Raw genomic sequence first — 15446 nt, forward strand, 5'->3', positions numbered from 1 at the left:
CGCCGGCACGGGGGCAGCGGCGACAGGCTTCGTAGGAGCAGCGACAGGCTTCGCCACGGGAGCAGCGGCGGGCGTCTGGGGCTGGGCCTGGGCCTGAGCAAGCGGTTGAGGAGCTGCGGGCGTCGGCGGAGCAGGAGGACGAGCAGCGACGCCGGCGGGAGAGGCCGGCTTTGGCTGCGTCTTGCCGATGTAGTAACTGTGCACGTCCGCCGGAGAGAGTGAAGGAGTAGTGGGAGTGGGAGTGGCGGCGGCCGGGGCCGCGGGCGTCGTGGCCACGCGCTGTGGCTGAACGGGCGACGGCCCAATCTCCATATGGAAGACAAGCGGCGCAGCCGCAGAGGCCGGCAAGGCTTTCCCCGCAACGACGGGGGCCAACGGGGCCGCCTCAGTAGCTGAAGTTCGTCCCTTTTTGTTGGAAATGGGTGTGGTCGGCGTCGCCGTCGTAGTGGGAGTCGGGCTGGGGGCAGGGCGCTTCTTGCCCGTGATGGGAGCCGCGGCGGGAGTGGTCTCGGAGCTCGTAGGAGTAGGAGCAGGAACCGAGACGGGTGGAGCCACGGCCGGAGAAGACTTCGCGGATAACCGCGCGGAGCGTTTGGGCGGAGAGTCGGCTTTCTGGGCGGAAGCAGCGGTGCGCGAGAGAGGAGCTCCTGCTGATGGTGGTGGTTGTGGTGGTGGCGCCGTTGTTGCCATGGTGGTCGCTGTTGGCGTGGAGGATTGGCGTGTCGTCGTCGACGTCGTGAATGGCGAGGCGACCGAGGCTGAAGAAGTGGTCACACGGTCAGGAGTCGAGAGCAGGGAAGAGGACAGGGAATGATGAGGTGAAGACTGCGCGGTGGCGCGAGAAGAGGGCTGAGCGGGAGCGGCGGCGCCCTCCACCTGGGCGATCTGCTCCAGACGCTGGAGGGCGAGCTGTTGCAGCACGTCGGGCGGCAGCTGGCGGAGTATGTCTGCTGGGTCCTTGGTCCCCGACAGGAGCGTCGCCAACTTGCTTTCGTCGAGCTTGACGCTGGCGGCTGGCAACGGCTTCTTGCCCTTCGGTTCTGCTGAAGCGGGCGTTGTTGGGGCCAGCCGTCGGCTGTCGTTGCTTCCGTTGGCCGGCTTGCGTCGTTTGTTCTTAGAAGGACTTTGCTCAGAGGAGGTTGCAACGTCCATGTAGTCCTCTGGCTTCTTGCCCGTGTGATTGGTGTCAAGCATGAGTGTGAGCGTGGACGCCGCCGCCTCTGTATCGACCGGGACCTCCTCTGCGCACCCCACACGCGATCAGACCGAATACCCCGGAGAGTCTTTTACTTGAGATTGATTGCCAAGTACCATTATCGAGGGCAACGAGCTCCTTCTTGATCTCGCTCTCGAAGGCCAACAAACTGCTGAGCCACTGCAGTTTGCGTACACGAGCGCGTGCTGTGTGAGTCGTGCACACGCACACAACACGGCGAGGCTGAGAGCGCACCTCTCTTTGGTCTTGTCTGCTGGGCCGGGGTACCGTCCTGGTCTGGTTGACCTCTACCAGCATTTGATCTGCCTTAGCCTGATGATGCACGAAATAAAAAAATAAACAGCGCCGCATTGAGGTATAGGTAAGTCAAGTGTGCGCGACTTGTGGAAGTGAAGAGGAGGCAAGCCAACCTCGCCGGCTCCATTCGACTCGGCCGACATTGTCTGTGGCAATGGAGGCGTGGGCGGGGTCCAAGGGGTGGTGCAAAAGGGAAAGTCCAGCCGTATGTTCGCCTTGGGGATGACGTAGGTCTGGCCGCGCTTCGACATTGTAGCATACTTTACAGGCGAGAGAGAGAGAGAGAGAGAGAGCAACGTCAGATGGCCAAGCTTTGAGAAATAATGACCGCTAGCTACACGAAGAAAGGGGGGTACATACCAACGGGGTACAAGAGCCGAGCGACTCATCGGGGTGCGAAGGGCACAGCCACTTTACCGTGGGCTTCGCCAGCAGCGGTGGATCGAGACACCACAGGTGATAAGAGTGCGGGCATCTGTGGAATTCGTTAGCGTGCACCACCACCACCATGAAATGGCAGAGGGAACAGGGCTGCGTACCTGGTGCACTGTGCCAAGTCGTCGCGAGAGGGCGAAGGGAGGGAGCAGACGCTGCAATAGGAGTCGTGCCGTCGTTTGCGCTTGCCTTGCCGCAGGCCCCGGTCGGAGTCGCTCTGATCAGAATCGAAGAGGTTGCTCTCCCCTGGTGCGTCAGCGTCGTCCTGCCCATCGGCGTAATCCTCTGCTGTGCACCGCTCTGAGGTGGTTTTTGTCGTCCGTAAGCGCTTTGTCGATCAAGCGTAGCGGCGGGGTCGACTAGAACGTACGTTCAACGGCCTTGATGACCCCCAGTGGAAGCGAGAAGGCGACGGTGTTGCGGCCTTCCAAGTGCTGCAGCAATCGCCCCATAATCGTCATTTCCATCGATTGGGGTTCAAACGGCTACTCACCGGCAACCAACCACAGATCAGCACGACAATGAAGCGAATAGTAAGCCTTTTGGCGTTTGAAATGAACTCAATGAATGGTGTCTGTAGCTGGTGTACCGTGTCTTGCAGGAGGCAGGCCCGACAGAACCAGTCGCCATCCGGAACGCAAGGCAGTGGCGGATTCAAGCACTCCAAGTGAAAGGATGCGGGACACTACAGAGAGTCCTCAGTGAGCTCGAGAAAGCCAAATAAAGTCTCAGACGAGTTCACAGGGCTGCAGGGTACCCGATCACAACAGATGAGCTCGCCGCCTTCACCGCAAGAGTCGCAATTGTCGTGGTTGAGGACGCGGGTTAGGAGACTCTGTAGGATGGATGGCACAAGAAGAAACAAGTGAGTCAATCGGTCATTCCCTTACCCTCTCTTCTCCAACGGGAGAAGTAAGAGAGAAGAGCCAACGGCCAGAAGTCCGCCGCGGTCAGCTGGATCAGCGTAGATGGTTGGGAGGATCAGCGCAGAAAGGGGAAGCGGCGGTACCTCTCCACCATCGTCTTCCGAGGGACCATCAACCGAGTGTGTACGGCCCAGCATGTGGGTGATCCTCTTGCACTACAACGCGAAACGTGAACGTCACGATCTTGCGATGATTACAGATCCGAAATCGGGGGGGGGCAAATGTGAAAAATTACATCAAATTAAGAGGACTACCCTCCTAGATGATCGTTTGCGTGCACGGTTTGGCCTTCTTAACGCCCAAGGAGGGAAGATGGACAAAGGGGGCAAGTGCGTACACAGAGACCGGACCAGTCTTTTTTGGCTCTACACGGCGCCGATGAAAAACAACAACAGGTTGCGGCGCACAGAGAATGTGCCTGCCCTGTGGTTGGCGCAATGTGCGGGGTGGCAGGCTAGACTGGGAGACGGGGTTGGAAGAAGATGCTGTCAACAGAAGAGTGGAGCTTCTTTGGCAGCGCACCGCAGCCCAGAGCTAATCAGGAAGGGAGCTTGGCTTTGAGCTGGTTCGAATGTGCAAACAGCGGCACACAGGCATCCCCTCCCCCGAGGACCAGTGCTTCATAGGATCCCATCCAGACAAGGAGAAGACCACGCCACAAAGTCCCTGGTACCCCAGTGTCCACTGACTGATTTTTCCCAAGTGCGCCATCCTCTCCCCTATCTCAATGGTCCCTCTCAGGGCTTGCTTGGTCCCAGACCGTTTCAGCGTGTGCGCGGTACATTGGTGTGCCTACATCATCTCTCCTCCTCCTCACCTTTGACCTTGCCCAAACCAACCCTGGAAGGCTGCAGCTCATAAAAATTGGTAATAAATAAATATTTGTCAATCCAGGATTGCCCCTGGGAGGACAGAAAGGAAAGGGATGGCCTAAGCTAAAAGGGGAAAGCTCAGGCGAGAAGCGAGGCAGGCGAGGAGGCCAGACGCGTCCATCGCTTGCCGCCACCCACCAGCGCGTCCACAAACTGTGAAAGCGCATCCACTCCGAACTCACCCTGCACAAACAAGCGCCAGATTAGCCACATGACCGCAGGTGAAGATTGTGAGCCAACGTACTTCGTGAGCCACCGTGCGGCCCTTCTTGGCGTTCCACACCACCAACTGCGGCGAAGCCTCCGCTGCACCCTCCAGCAACGCTTTCTGTGTTCGATGAAAACAAAAAGTTAATTCGCGTGCGGGAGCGGTACCACCAACGCTATCATCGACGAACCTTGAACTCGTGCTGCTTCTGTTCGTCGGCAACCGTGAACACGAATCGATCGTTGCTATACTTGAGGTTGAGGGACTTGAGCATAGCCAGCGTCTCGGCGTCGGCTGTAATATAGTCATGGGACGCCACGCAGGGTAAGCCAGGGTGCGATATCAAAGTGATACGTTGTGAGGCGCAATGTGTTTGTTTACGGAGGTGAGACTCAACAACGTACCGAGCTTGTCGTGCGGAACGAACGCGACGGCGCAGAGGGTGCTGGACTCGGCGGGGCAGATGTGGTTAAGCGAAGCGGCGGTGAGCTCGTGCACCTCAGCGTCCGCGGCCGGCCTCGAGGCCTGGCCCGACGCCGCGCTCGGGCGCGACCGGGCAAACTTGGCCAGCCACCTGAAAATTCGCCGTGTGACGTCAGCATGCGCCCTCTCAATCGTTGTGGCGGGAACCGTACCTTCGCAGTTCGAGGTACGAAAGCGAATCGCCGCTGAAGGGGGTCATCCTCGCGGGCTCCTTCACCACCACGGCGGGGTACTGGAATGCCAGCGATGGGGAGGGGTCAGTAATTGGAATGTGGGGAATTCCGGGGGGGGGATGGCCACCTTTTCACCAATAACGGGGGCGAACTCGGCGATGATGGGCTGGGCATCGGCCGCGGCGGTGCGCACGATGGCGAAGGTCAGGTGGTCCTTATAATCGCGCGAAAGAGCCGAGTAGAGAGGAGGCGTCGACTTCCTGCGAACGTTTCCACGCAATGCGTGTCCCTCGTCAACACCACACAACACACGACACACGAGATACTTTCTTAAAAAAAAGTCAAGTGGGACATTGACGTACTTGTCGGTGAACAGGAGAACGCAGGTGGACGAGTCCGGGCCGAGGCACAGGTCGGCGTAGGTCTTGTAGCTGTCCAGCGTCGTCACGAACGAGGGCATCACCTGAGCCCCCCCCCAGCGAGGTGAGTCACAAAACACGACAAACATTAGCGCGCTGGCGCGCAACAATATGTTCCCATTTCTATATGAATCTTATCGGGTGGGAGGAGAGAGAGGAGCTCGGTACCTTGAGCGCCCACTGGGCGATGGCATCAGAGTTGCGCGCGCCCTTGTACACCTCCGGCGTCTGGGCGCGCTTGTTGCCCGGTGCGAACAGAAGGAGCGTGGGGAAGCCCTGCGCGCGGCGCAACCCACCACCAAATACGATGTCAATACACGACACACCACGACACGACACGACACGACACGACACGACACGACACGACACGACCAACGACACGACCAACGACACGACCAATGACACTACGGCGCACATGACACACAAGCCGCAACAAGCAGGCCATGCATGCAATGCGGAGAAGATAGTATAGGCAGTGTATACCTGAATGCCATATCTGCCGCCAAGACCACGCTCGACGGAGCCGTCAACGACGCCCACCTTGACCATGCCACGCAGACGCTTCGACACGTCCTTGTAGGCCGGGGCCAGCTTGTGGCAATGCCCGCCTGGTGGAACAATTGTAAACATCAGGCTGAGTCTCTCTCTCTCTCTCCGGTTGAAGTGCGTGCGTGCGTGCGTGCGCAGAATGGAGTGTACATGAGGGAGAGTAGAACTGGACGACCCAGATGGAGTTCTCGTCGTCGAGCACCGTCGCCTCGAAGTTGCTGTCGGTGAGGAGGGTGATCTCGCCCTTGTCGTCGTACAACTTCTCCTATTGTTGATTGATAATCCCAACATGCACATGCACACGAACAAACAAACAATCAACCAATCAACCACAGACTTGACAAAATACAAAGATGAATTTTACCTGTTGCTGCTGCTGTTGCTGTTGGTGCTGTCGCTGCTGCTGCTGATGATGGTGGTGTTGCTGCTGACCGAACCCGCCGGGCATGCCGCCGCCGGTGGAAAAGGTGAATCGGGCTCCGCCGCCCTGGCCGCCGCCGCCTTGGAAAAAGTGTTCGAACACGTTGAAGGGATCATTGAACCTGAAGCCGGGTCCTCCGCCTTGGCCCTTCTTGAGGCCCTCCTCGCCGAAGCGATCGTACTTGGCACGGGCCTCCGGATCGGACAGCACCTGGTACGCTGGTCGTGCACACGACACACGCAGCACACGCAGCACACGCGGCACACGCAGCACACACACACACACACACACATGCAAAACGCATGGGGTCAGCATGGAAGCGGCATTGTTATGTCTTGTGTGGAGGGGAGGGAACCATTGCTGAGCTCCACGAACTGGTCGCGGCCATCGGGGTTCTTGTCCGGGTGAAGCTTCACACTGAGCTTCTTGAAGGCCTTCTTGATGTGCGCCTGCGACGCGTCCTTCGGCACGCCCTTCATTACGCCATCCATTACGTTATTGTTATTTTTATAATTGTAATCAATTATCATTTATTAATCGCAATCAAACTAAAATCAATAAAATCAAAGTAAACTAAATGGCACGCGAGAGGGAAGGAAAAGAGGGTCCTCGTACGAGGATGTCGTAGTAATCGCGTCCGGCCTGGGCGGGAGGAGCGAAGGCCAGCAGGAGCACCAGCGGAACCACCAGCACGCCAAAGGTAGCCAGTACCTTCAGTGTCGTTCTTCGTTCCATTTTAAGAAGTCACGCACGAGACCGCCTATACCCCCTGGAATGCGCAGGATCTTCACTTACGTCGTGCGTTATCCCCTCGACTTGGGAGCGCTGCTCGCTTGCTTGCCACGCGGGCTCTACTGATTGGTCCACGTTCTCATCATTTTCTTTTTCTTCCTTTCACATTTCTTGGCCACCGAAGAATGTGAGTAACGCGAAGAATTCATCTAAAGAATGTTAGGCAGATCCGTCTGTATCATTTTCCCGCCCTCAACTGACGAAACATAGTTAAAAGATGAGAAGAGCGGCCACCACCCCACAGCTTCCGCGCACCGCGGCCTTGCGCATGTCCCTGCCGGGCCGCGCGGCTTCGCCGTCAGCTTCGCTCCTTCTCGGCACGTCGCGACGCCCCCTCTCCACCGCCCCTTCGGCCTCAGCCGCCCCCTCCGGTACTCCACTCCTCTCTCTTTCCATCTTCTTTCCTTTACCTCCATGGGTGGGATCTCTCATCACTGCGCTACACAACGAGTCCACTTCGTCACTCTCAAACAAATCTCTTCTTCCGGCAAAATCGGCCTAATTAAAAATTTATGGTCCCTCGCACAGGACCGATTCGCGGCAGGCTGACCACGGCGTCCATGAACCAGGTAAGAAAAAACAAACAATTCTTTTTTTCGAGCGTGGTGTTGATTTGTGTGGTACGTCCGACGTTTTGAGTAAAAGAAAGCTGACGTCTGTGGTCTCTCTGTCGCTACGCAGGCGGTGGTCGGGGCGGCGTACGCCGTGCGCGGCGAGCTGGTGATGAAGGCCGACCAGTACCAGCGCGTCCTGGCCGACCCCGCCCAGCGTGACACCCTCCCCTTCAAGGAGATCATCTACTGCAACATCGGTACTTCTTCTTCTTCGTCCAGCTCTCCTCGGTATCTCTCACGACGATGGCAATGCTAACGACTGTGATGACGACGACGACGACTATGATTGTTTCCGACTACATTATGTATGTGTCGACAGGCAACCCGCAGCAGCTGCAGCAGAAGCCGATCACGTTCTTCCGGCAGGTGCTGTCGTGCATGGAGTACCCGGCGCTGCTCGACCACCCGGCGGCGGCGCAGATCTACCCGCAGGACGTGCTGCAGCGCGCCCGGCACCTGCTCGCCAACTTCTCCGGCGGTACCGGGGCCTACTCCCACAGCAAGGGCGAGCGCATCGTGCGCGAGCACGTCGCCGGCTTCCTCCAGAAGCGCGACGGCTATGCCGCCGAGCCCGAGGTGCGCCATTGGTGTGCGTGCTACTATCGAATTGTTGTTATTCTTGTTGTAGCAGTGCAACAAGTTTAACACCGTTGCCGTGCATTGTATGATCCAATCATGTTGTCGCGTCCTAATAGGACATCTACCTGTCGGACGGCGCGTCGGGTTCCGTGAGCAAGGCCCTCAACATCCTCATCCACAGCCGACGTGATGGAGTACGCATTCTATTGTTATAGAAGATGTTATCCCCTGGGTTGTTTGAAAGGTGCTGACGCGATGGCTTGTTGGGTTGTGTTGTGTGTGTGTGTGTGTGTGTGTGTGTGTGTGTGTGTGTGTGTGTGTGTGTGTGTGTGTGTGTGTGTGTTGTCATTCAGGTCATGATCCCCATCCCGCAGTACCCGCTCTACTCGGCCACCATTCCGCTGCTGGGCGGCACCCAGCTCAACTACTACCTCGACGAGGAGAACTCCTGGGGCCTCCAGGTGTGTGTCGTGTGTGTGTCGTGTCGTGTGTGCTATGTATGCTGTGACGTATGCATTGTGCGTGTCGTGCCACGTTGCTCACCAGCCCGCGCTGCGCTGTGGCGACGTGCAGGTTTCGGAGCTGGAGAGCCTGGTGGAGGACGCGCACAAGAAGAACGTCAACCCGCGCGCCCTGGTGATCATCAACCCGGGCAACCCCACCGGCCAGTGCCTCGCCGAATCCAACATGCAGGAGGTCATCGACTTCTGCCGCAGGCGCGGTATCGTCCTCCTCGCCGACGAGGTCTACCAGGCACGCACCCTCCACACTCTTTTTAATGCTTTTTTACAATTTTAATTATCTGTTTTGCGTTTGCGTTTGCGTTTGCGTTTTGTTGCATGCTGGCGTGGATGGGGTGTAATGGGGGCGAGTAGACGAACGCGTACACGAAGCCGTGGCTGTCGTTCAAGAAGGTGCTGCGCGACATGGGTCCCAAGTACAAGGACGTGGAGCTCATCTCCTTCCACTCGGTCTCCAAGGGCGTCATTGGAGAGTACGCTCTTCCCTCCCCTCTCCACCTCTACTCTCGACCCGAACACATGTCTTACACACGTCTTACATGTGCTCGTTGCTACGCAACCTCTGTCGTGTGTCGCGTGTGTCGCGTGTGTGTGTCGTGTTGTGTGCGTCAGGTGCGGCCACCGCGGAGGCTTCATGGAGCTGGTGGGCATCGACGAGGAGGTCAAGCAGCAGTTCTACAAGCTCGCTTCCATCTCCCTCTGCCCCAACCTGGTTCGCCCCCCCCCAAATTCCCCAATGACATTCCATACATTTATATTATATGAACCAACATTCAGCTGTTGGTTGGCTGATCACGACGTGCGTTGTTGTTGTTGTGTGTGGGAGCAGCCGGGTCAGGTGGTGGTGGACCTGATGGTGCGGCCCCCGGTGGCGGGCGAGCCCTCGTACGACCTCTACCACCAGGAGACGACCGGCATCTTTGAGTCTCTCAAGAGGCGCGCCCTCCGTCTCACCGAGGCCTTCAACAAGCTCGTACGCACTCACACTCGCCCCCTTGTCGCGACACCGCACACGCACACGCTGACTGGACCCTGCTGCGTGTGCAGGAGGGCGTGACGTGCAACGAAGCCGAGGGGGCGATGTACCTCTTCCCGCGCGTGCGCCTGCCCGCCAAGGCCGTGCACGAGGCCGTCAAGCAGAAGAAGACCCCCGACTCCTTCTACTGCCTCGCCCTCCTCGACCAGACCGGTATGCAGCGCTATTCCCCTCCCCCCCTCTCTTTACATCGCACTCGTACGCGACCCGACCAACGGCACGCACACTGATCGCGTACTCATGTGTCTCGTCGCTTCGCAGGCATCTGCGTGGTGCCGGGCTCCGGCTTTGGGCAGAAGGACGGCACGTACCACTTCCGCACTACCTTCCTCCCGCCCGAGGACAAGGTGACGCCAACCGCCCAAACCTCAACTCTCTATTCTTGTGATGGGGCGACACTACACTCACCACCTTCTTCTTTCTTCTTCTTCTTCGCTGGGCGGCAGATCGACGCCGTGGCCAAGTCCATTGCCAAGTTCCACCACGACTTCATGCAGAAGTACCGCGACTAAAACGTCATCCCCCCCCCCACAAGCATTTATATTGGAATAAACGAGGGGAGAGGTTTTTATTTGGGTTACGCGGCAACAACAACAGGAGACGAAGAAGAAGACCCACCGCAATTGGGATTTCCAGGAGACTGGAAAGTCGGGGCGTAGCGGAGCCAGGTGACCTGGCCGAACCCGGTGGCGTTGTGGCCAGCCAGCAGCACCGACAAGCAGGGATCTTCCACATCGCTTGACACCGTTTGGATGCCTGCAGGCCAGAAGAAGGAGATGAGCACACATCTTGGTGGGCGGCAAGCAACGAAACAATCGTAGCGTCGCACCCATGGAAGGTAGCTGGCCACCGGGCATCGGGCGTGAGTCTACAAATCGTACCCTCTGGTCGTCGTGGATGGCCACCCAGGCCGTGTATCCGCCACCCGCCGGTTTGCCGCTCACCAACAGTGCCTGCTCTGTTGTTGTAGATGACCACAAACTGTGAGCTGTCACGCGGAAGAGTGTAACGATGATCTCTTGTAAGAGCCCGTACTGGTCCTTTGGTTGGCGCCGACGCCTTTGCCCCAAATGGCGCCAGGCCCGAGGCCAATGGAGGTGAAGAGCAGATTCCTCCGTTCCAGGCCCCACCCGTAGAGCGTTCCGTTGTTGCCGTGCAACTGCGTAGAAGAAAATGAAACTGTGAGCCGGGGAGAGTCTGCACGATTGGGCCACCAAATCGGTGGAGCGAGGAGTGTGGCCCAAACCTGCGGCCAGAAGAGGTAGTTGCCCCAGCCAAACATGTTGTCGCAATCAGCGTCCAGATACACCACATGGTCGAACTGCCTGCGATACACAGAACATATATATCGGATGTGAGCAGGCATACGTAATAATCAGACCAATCAGCGGGTGTTGTTGGATGACAGTCCCGTACAGTGCGTGGAAATTGGCGCTGAACACGCGAACATCTACAATCTGCGCCAGAGTCTGACCGCCCAGCGACGCCGTTCTGTTGTTGGTGCACTCAATGAGTGTCACAGCGGTGGCGCGTGGAATGGTGTTGGTGTTGATGTTGATGATGTACGTGCCTGGCGATGAACAGGTTGCCCTGGTAGTAGGTGGCGCCGGCGACGAGGTTGACGGGGTACTGGGTTACGAACTGCTGGCTCAGGTCCATCTGGGCGACGATCGTGAACGTATCCAGACTGCGGCACAGCGATCTCATGAGCTATAGTGCCATACATTACCGCAGACCAGGATTTGTGTCGTGTGTCGTGTGCCGTGTGTGTCGTGTGCCGTGGCGTAGGTACTCGATGTAGACGATGTAGTCGAGCGAGATGAGGAACAGGCTGCTGCGAGTCTGCAGATCGGGGCTGTCGGCGATGAGGTACTGGTAGTCCCTGACGGGCACCACTACCTGGCTGTTGACTATCCACTCCTGCGCGTTCAGATCGAATTCCACGAAGCTCTGGCGATGGAATCAAGATGGGATGAATCAACACTTCAAAACAGTGATATTTTACGCGCAGAATAAGGAACCGACGTACAACTGTGCTGGTGACGTTGGAGTACGCGTAGAGATCGACAAAGAAGTGACCCGTTTGGGTATCGTATCCCAGATCATTACTCAGGGCCAGGTGTGGCTGAAACTCAGTTGGGATCTGTACTGACCAAAATAATTATATAGATTATCTGTTTAGAAAAGATGATATAATATGTATGAGCTATATATTTTACGGAGATAAAGGCATGACGCACCCGGGCGGGGTAGAGGCTGATGCCGGCGCCGTTGAGGGAGCCCCACCAGAACACCTTTTCGCTGAGGAACGAGTACACCCCGCCGTAGACCGAGGTCGAGAGCCACCTGCTCCCCTGGTCGTCGAGATCGAGCGTGGCAACGACCTCGATCCCCGTCCCCGCCGCTGCGGCAACACGACGCACGCATCGCCGTGAGCAGTCCCCCCTCCCCATGCAGATAAGAAGCGAAAGCGAAGTGTGACGGAGACAAAGCCAGTGCAGAGGCAATGTACCGCCGGCAAAGCCGCCAGCCAAGCAAAGCAGGACGACACACAGCGGGAACAACAACAAGTGGCCGCTGTTGAGATATCTCATCGTTGCAGGTCGGTACCAACACACATTATATTTTTTTTTTTCATTTTTTCGTGACAATGAGTGTTTCCTTCTCCCGAAATTCGCCGACTGGCTGGACCAGGTTGAAATTCATGAATTTTTAACATGTTTCTTTCTCGGTGGCTATCTCATTTACGATTCTCGGCAGGAGAAACAGCTTAGCCGTGAACAACCTCGCTGGCGCCCTCCTGGGCCTCGGTGGCGGGGGCCGTGGCGTGGAGCTTGGCCTGGAGGAAGGGCTCGATGAAGAGCTCGAGCGCGGAGCACGGGTAGGCCAGGTCGAACTGCTTGAGCACGAGCGGGTGGACGACGCCGAACACGCCCACCTTCTGTCCGCGCCACACGATGTCGGCCCGGCGGCCGGGGAAGAAGGCCGAGTCCTCCGACGGAACGATGTGGTAGCCCTCCGTCTTGTCGAACGGCACGCCCAGCACGAGCATCACGCGATCGAGCAGACCGTGGATCACCTCGAAGCTCGACGACGTGTTGTAGAACGCGGCGGCCAGGTTGCGCTTGTTGCGCGCGCCGACGTCGACGGTGTCGTCCCTCACCAGCACGTCGGAGATCTCAAAGATCTTGATCGGCAGGGGCTGGTTCTTGTTGGCGCTGACTGACTTGAGCAGGCCGATGAGCAGGCTCGTGCGGCCCACCTCGAACTCCTGCGTGGCCGGGTTGGAGATGCACACCGCGCTGCCGTCGTCCTTGCGGTTCAGCATCACAAAGTTCTCCTTGGCCGAGCACTGCGTGTGGCGTGCGTGCGCGTGCGTGTGTCGTGCGGTAAGCGAGAGAGAATCACAAATGACAACAATACACGACACGGTCGAGGGGAGGGAGGGGGAGTACGAGAGAGAAGGTGAAGGCCTCGGAGTAGCCGGCGAAGGCGACCTCGCTGCGGAGGAGGTCGGTGAACTTGTTGAGGGGCTGCTGGCGCGCGACGGTGGGCGTGCGGGGCACGGTGAGGGTGAGGTTGTTGTAGCCGTAGGCGATGGCCACGTCCTCCATGATGTCACACGCGTGCAGGATGTCGCTTCGCGTGGGCGGCACCTTCACCACCACGTCCTTGTCGCCGTTGATCAGACGCGCGCTCAGGCCCATGCGCTTCAGAAGATCAGCCATCTGCCACCGCACACGCACACAAACACCCATCATTCAATCAGTTGGTGCGTGTGTCTCGTGTGCGTGTGCGGTCGTGGTACCTGAGCGGGGGGCAGGTTGATGCCGATGGACTTGTTGATGTACTCCACGGCGGCGGTCTCCTCTCTCTGCGACATGTCCGGGTAGTCCACGGCCTGCCCGGCGGCGTCCACCACCTTCACGGCCTCCACCCTGGTGCGCGCGCACACAACACGTCAGCTCATGTGTGCGTGTGCGTGTGCGGTTGTGCTGCGAGGGAGGACACGTACGTGAACTTGGAGCTGCAGTACTGGGAGAACATGGCGACGACGGTGTTGAGGACGATCTTGGCCTTGGTGAGATCGGTGGCGGTGACCTCGATGAGCACGTTGGTGGTGGTGAGCTTGATCTTGGAGTGGTCGCCGTTGATGATGGGCGGCAGCGAGAGGACCACGCCGTCGGCGTCCACCACCACGGGGTACACCGGCGAGTCCTTGATGATCGGCACGTAGAACCTCAGGTGGCTGTCCACCTGCCATTTGACCCACCACCGACCACGACACACACCGCGACGATCGATCAGCACACATGACACACGACACACGACACGCGCGGTGCACAGACGGGATTGGGGGGGGCGTACGGCGAGCTTCTGCATGAGCTGCTCGCCGTCGAAGGACTCGGTCATGTTGAGAGGCACGAAGGAGATGTCCTGCGGCTTGCGGGCCTCGTACTTGAACGGACCCTTCACCGTGTCGAGATCGTGCGTGCCGATCGACACCAGCGAACGCTTCCTGCATTGCAGCAAAATACGTACGAAAATATATATCAGCCCACTATATTGGCCTATTGTCGTGGTCGTTGGTCGTGTGCCGCGTGTGGTGTAGGTGTTAACCTGCAGATGTTCTGGTGAAGCTTCTCCTGGAGGTCGATGAAGCTCTTGTACGAGGTGTCGGTGAAGGTCATGCCGCGCAGGACAGCGCCCACCACGAACGGTCGCACCTGGGCCACCTGCAGACACCTCGCCCACATCAGCACACCGCACACCGCACACCGCACACCGCACACCGCACACCGCACACCGCACACCGCACACCGCACACCGCACACCGCACACCGCACACCGCACACCGCACACCGCACACCGATGCACGGGAGAACGCACGGTAGGCTCGACGGTGATCTGCTCCTTGGCGGGTGTGACGATGAAGTCGGGAGCCTCCTCCTTTCCGTTGAAGATGCGCAGAGCACGCGAGATGCCCTCCATGCACAGCAGGTCGTAGCTGTACGTTCAACAAAAAAAGTGAAGGGCAAGAGAGAAGGAGAGCCATTACATTCATGATTAATAACATTTGATAATATTTGCCGCTATGAGCCGCTACAGGCAAATTAAATTGTTGTAAAATAAATCGCAGTCGCCACTGCGCAGATTGAAAGCATACCGGTTGGCAGGAACGTCAATCTTGTAGATGACGTCCTCAGAGGCGTCTACGGTCTTGCCGAGCTCCTTTTCGATGAGCTCCTTCTCCGACGTCTAAAGCAACGTGACTGAGATTGAGGATCTGACTGCCGCATTGGGGGGGGGGCAAGTATCTCACTTACCACTTCATCGAGCTCAACGCCGAAACGGAAGCAAAGGTCATCGAACTCCTCCTCCGCTGTAAATGGAGGAAAATGAAGCCATAATAAGGGGGTGCCAAAAATTAAAGTAAAAAGTCCATGATGGGCCGGAGGACGTGCTGTAAGTCTGGCCCAGCTGCTCGAAGAGCTCGTCCCTGTTAAGCGACACAGTCGGCATTGTGATGGAGTCTGGAAGGATTCGCCTTGCGCAAGCAAAGAAGACAAGAAAAACAGAAAAATAACTTTTCCCCTTGTCGTCTTGGGAAATAACCCAGAAGCCTCTTCACTGCTGTGCACTGGCTTGTGTTAACACAGCAAGTTGCATTCTTTCTCAAGCAGCTTTTGAGAACTGCACTAACCTCACCATGCCCACCTCCAGTCCTTCGCCAAATCAGCAGAGTGAACTCTATCGATCACTCCTCGATTGTTGGAAGACAACCCCACTTTCTCTCCTGTGAGTTGAAGCGGGCACACTGCGGGTGGGAACGCACCAACCCCCAACCTTATCTTTGGACAAAGGGCCAGCCACTCGCGCGTCGCCTTCATGTCGACGCTTTCTC

General features: G+C 57.8%; 5 protein-coding genes across 5 annotated transcripts; 1 reads left to right on the top strand and 4 right to left on the bottom strand.

The window, feature by feature from the left end:
• Positions 1 to 385: 385 nt before the first annotated feature.
• On the bottom strand, positions 386 to 3011 carry ACA1_307480 (PHDfinger domain containing protein; the record flags this gene model as incomplete). Its single annotated transcript, XM_004342350.1, has 11 exons — positions 386 to 758; positions 827 to 1241; positions 1312 to 1375; positions 1484 to 1528; positions 1627 to 1773; positions 1874 to 1988; positions 2053 to 2236; positions 2319 to 2433; positions 2538 to 2633; positions 2706 to 2783; positions 2958 to 3011. 11 exons carry the CDS (start codon positions 3009 to 3011, stop codon positions 386 to 388), a joined length of 1686 nt encoding a protein of 561 aa, XP_004342399.1.
• An 813-nt stretch (positions 3012 to 3824) lies between these two features.
• ACA1_307490 (DnaJ domain containing protein) lies at positions 3825 to 6734 on the bottom strand (the record flags this gene model as incomplete). Its single annotated transcript, XM_004342351.1, has 13 exons — positions 3825 to 3929; positions 3991 to 4074; positions 4145 to 4248; positions 4359 to 4528; positions 4590 to 4648; positions 4753 to 4870; positions 4973 to 5073; positions 5198 to 5305; positions 5513 to 5637; positions 5729 to 5843; positions 5943 to 6217; positions 6355 to 6472; positions 6615 to 6734. 13 exons carry the CDS (start codon positions 6732 to 6734, stop codon positions 3825 to 3827), a joined length of 1602 nt encoding a protein of 533 aa, XP_004342400.1.
• Positions 6735 to 7059: 325 nt separating this feature from the next.
• ACA1_307500 (alanine aminotransferase, mitochondrial, putative) lies at positions 7060 to 10053 on the top strand (the record flags this gene model as incomplete). The annotated part of the gene is made up of 13 exons (XM_004342352.1): positions 7060 to 7162; positions 7320 to 7360; positions 7473 to 7602; positions 7725 to 7981; positions 8101 to 8178; positions 8338 to 8445; positions 8558 to 8728; positions 8860 to 8978; positions 9118 to 9217; positions 9335 to 9478; positions 9553 to 9694; positions 9803 to 9888; positions 9988 to 10053. The coding sequence occupies 13 exons, from the start codon at positions 7060 to 7062 to the stop codon at positions 10051 to 10053; spliced, it is 1545 nt and encodes a 514-aa protein (XP_004342401.1).
• Positions 10054 to 10118: 65 nt separating this feature from the next.
• On the bottom strand, positions 10119 to 11943 carry ACA1_307510 (uncharacterized protein; the record flags this gene model as incomplete). The annotated part of the gene is made up of 10 exons (XM_004342353.1): positions 10119 to 10297; positions 10371 to 10383; positions 10423 to 10499; positions 10577 to 10700; positions 10788 to 10866; positions 10958 to 11010; positions 11108 to 11228; positions 11334 to 11491; positions 11571 to 11684; positions 11782 to 11943. Coding segments are annotated over 10 exons (1080 nt in total), but the record flags the coding sequence as incomplete, so codon positions are not given.
• Positions 11944 to 12311: 368 nt separating this feature from the next.
• ACA1_307520 (phenylalanine-tRNA ligase, B5 domain containing protein) lies at positions 12312 to 15432 on the bottom strand (the record flags this gene model as incomplete). The annotated part of the gene is made up of 10 exons (XM_004342354.1): positions 12312 to 12893; positions 12997 to 13269; positions 13350 to 13479; positions 13557 to 13798; positions 13910 to 14060; positions 14162 to 14277; positions 14432 to 14549; positions 14709 to 14800; positions 14869 to 14924; positions 15378 to 15432. The coding sequence occupies 10 exons, from the start codon at positions 15430 to 15432 to the stop codon at positions 12312 to 12314; spliced, it is 1815 nt and encodes a 604-aa protein (XP_004342403.1).
• Between the last annotated feature and the right edge of the window lie 14 nt (positions 15433 to 15446).

The sequence above is a fragment of the Acanthamoeba castellanii genome (assembly GCF_000313135.1).
Source record: "Acanthamoeba castellanii str. Neff unplaced genomic scaffold scf7180000083680, whole genome shotgun sequence".
NCBI lineage: Eukaryota > Discosea > Longamoebia > Acanthamoebidae > Acanthamoeba > Acanthamoeba castellanii.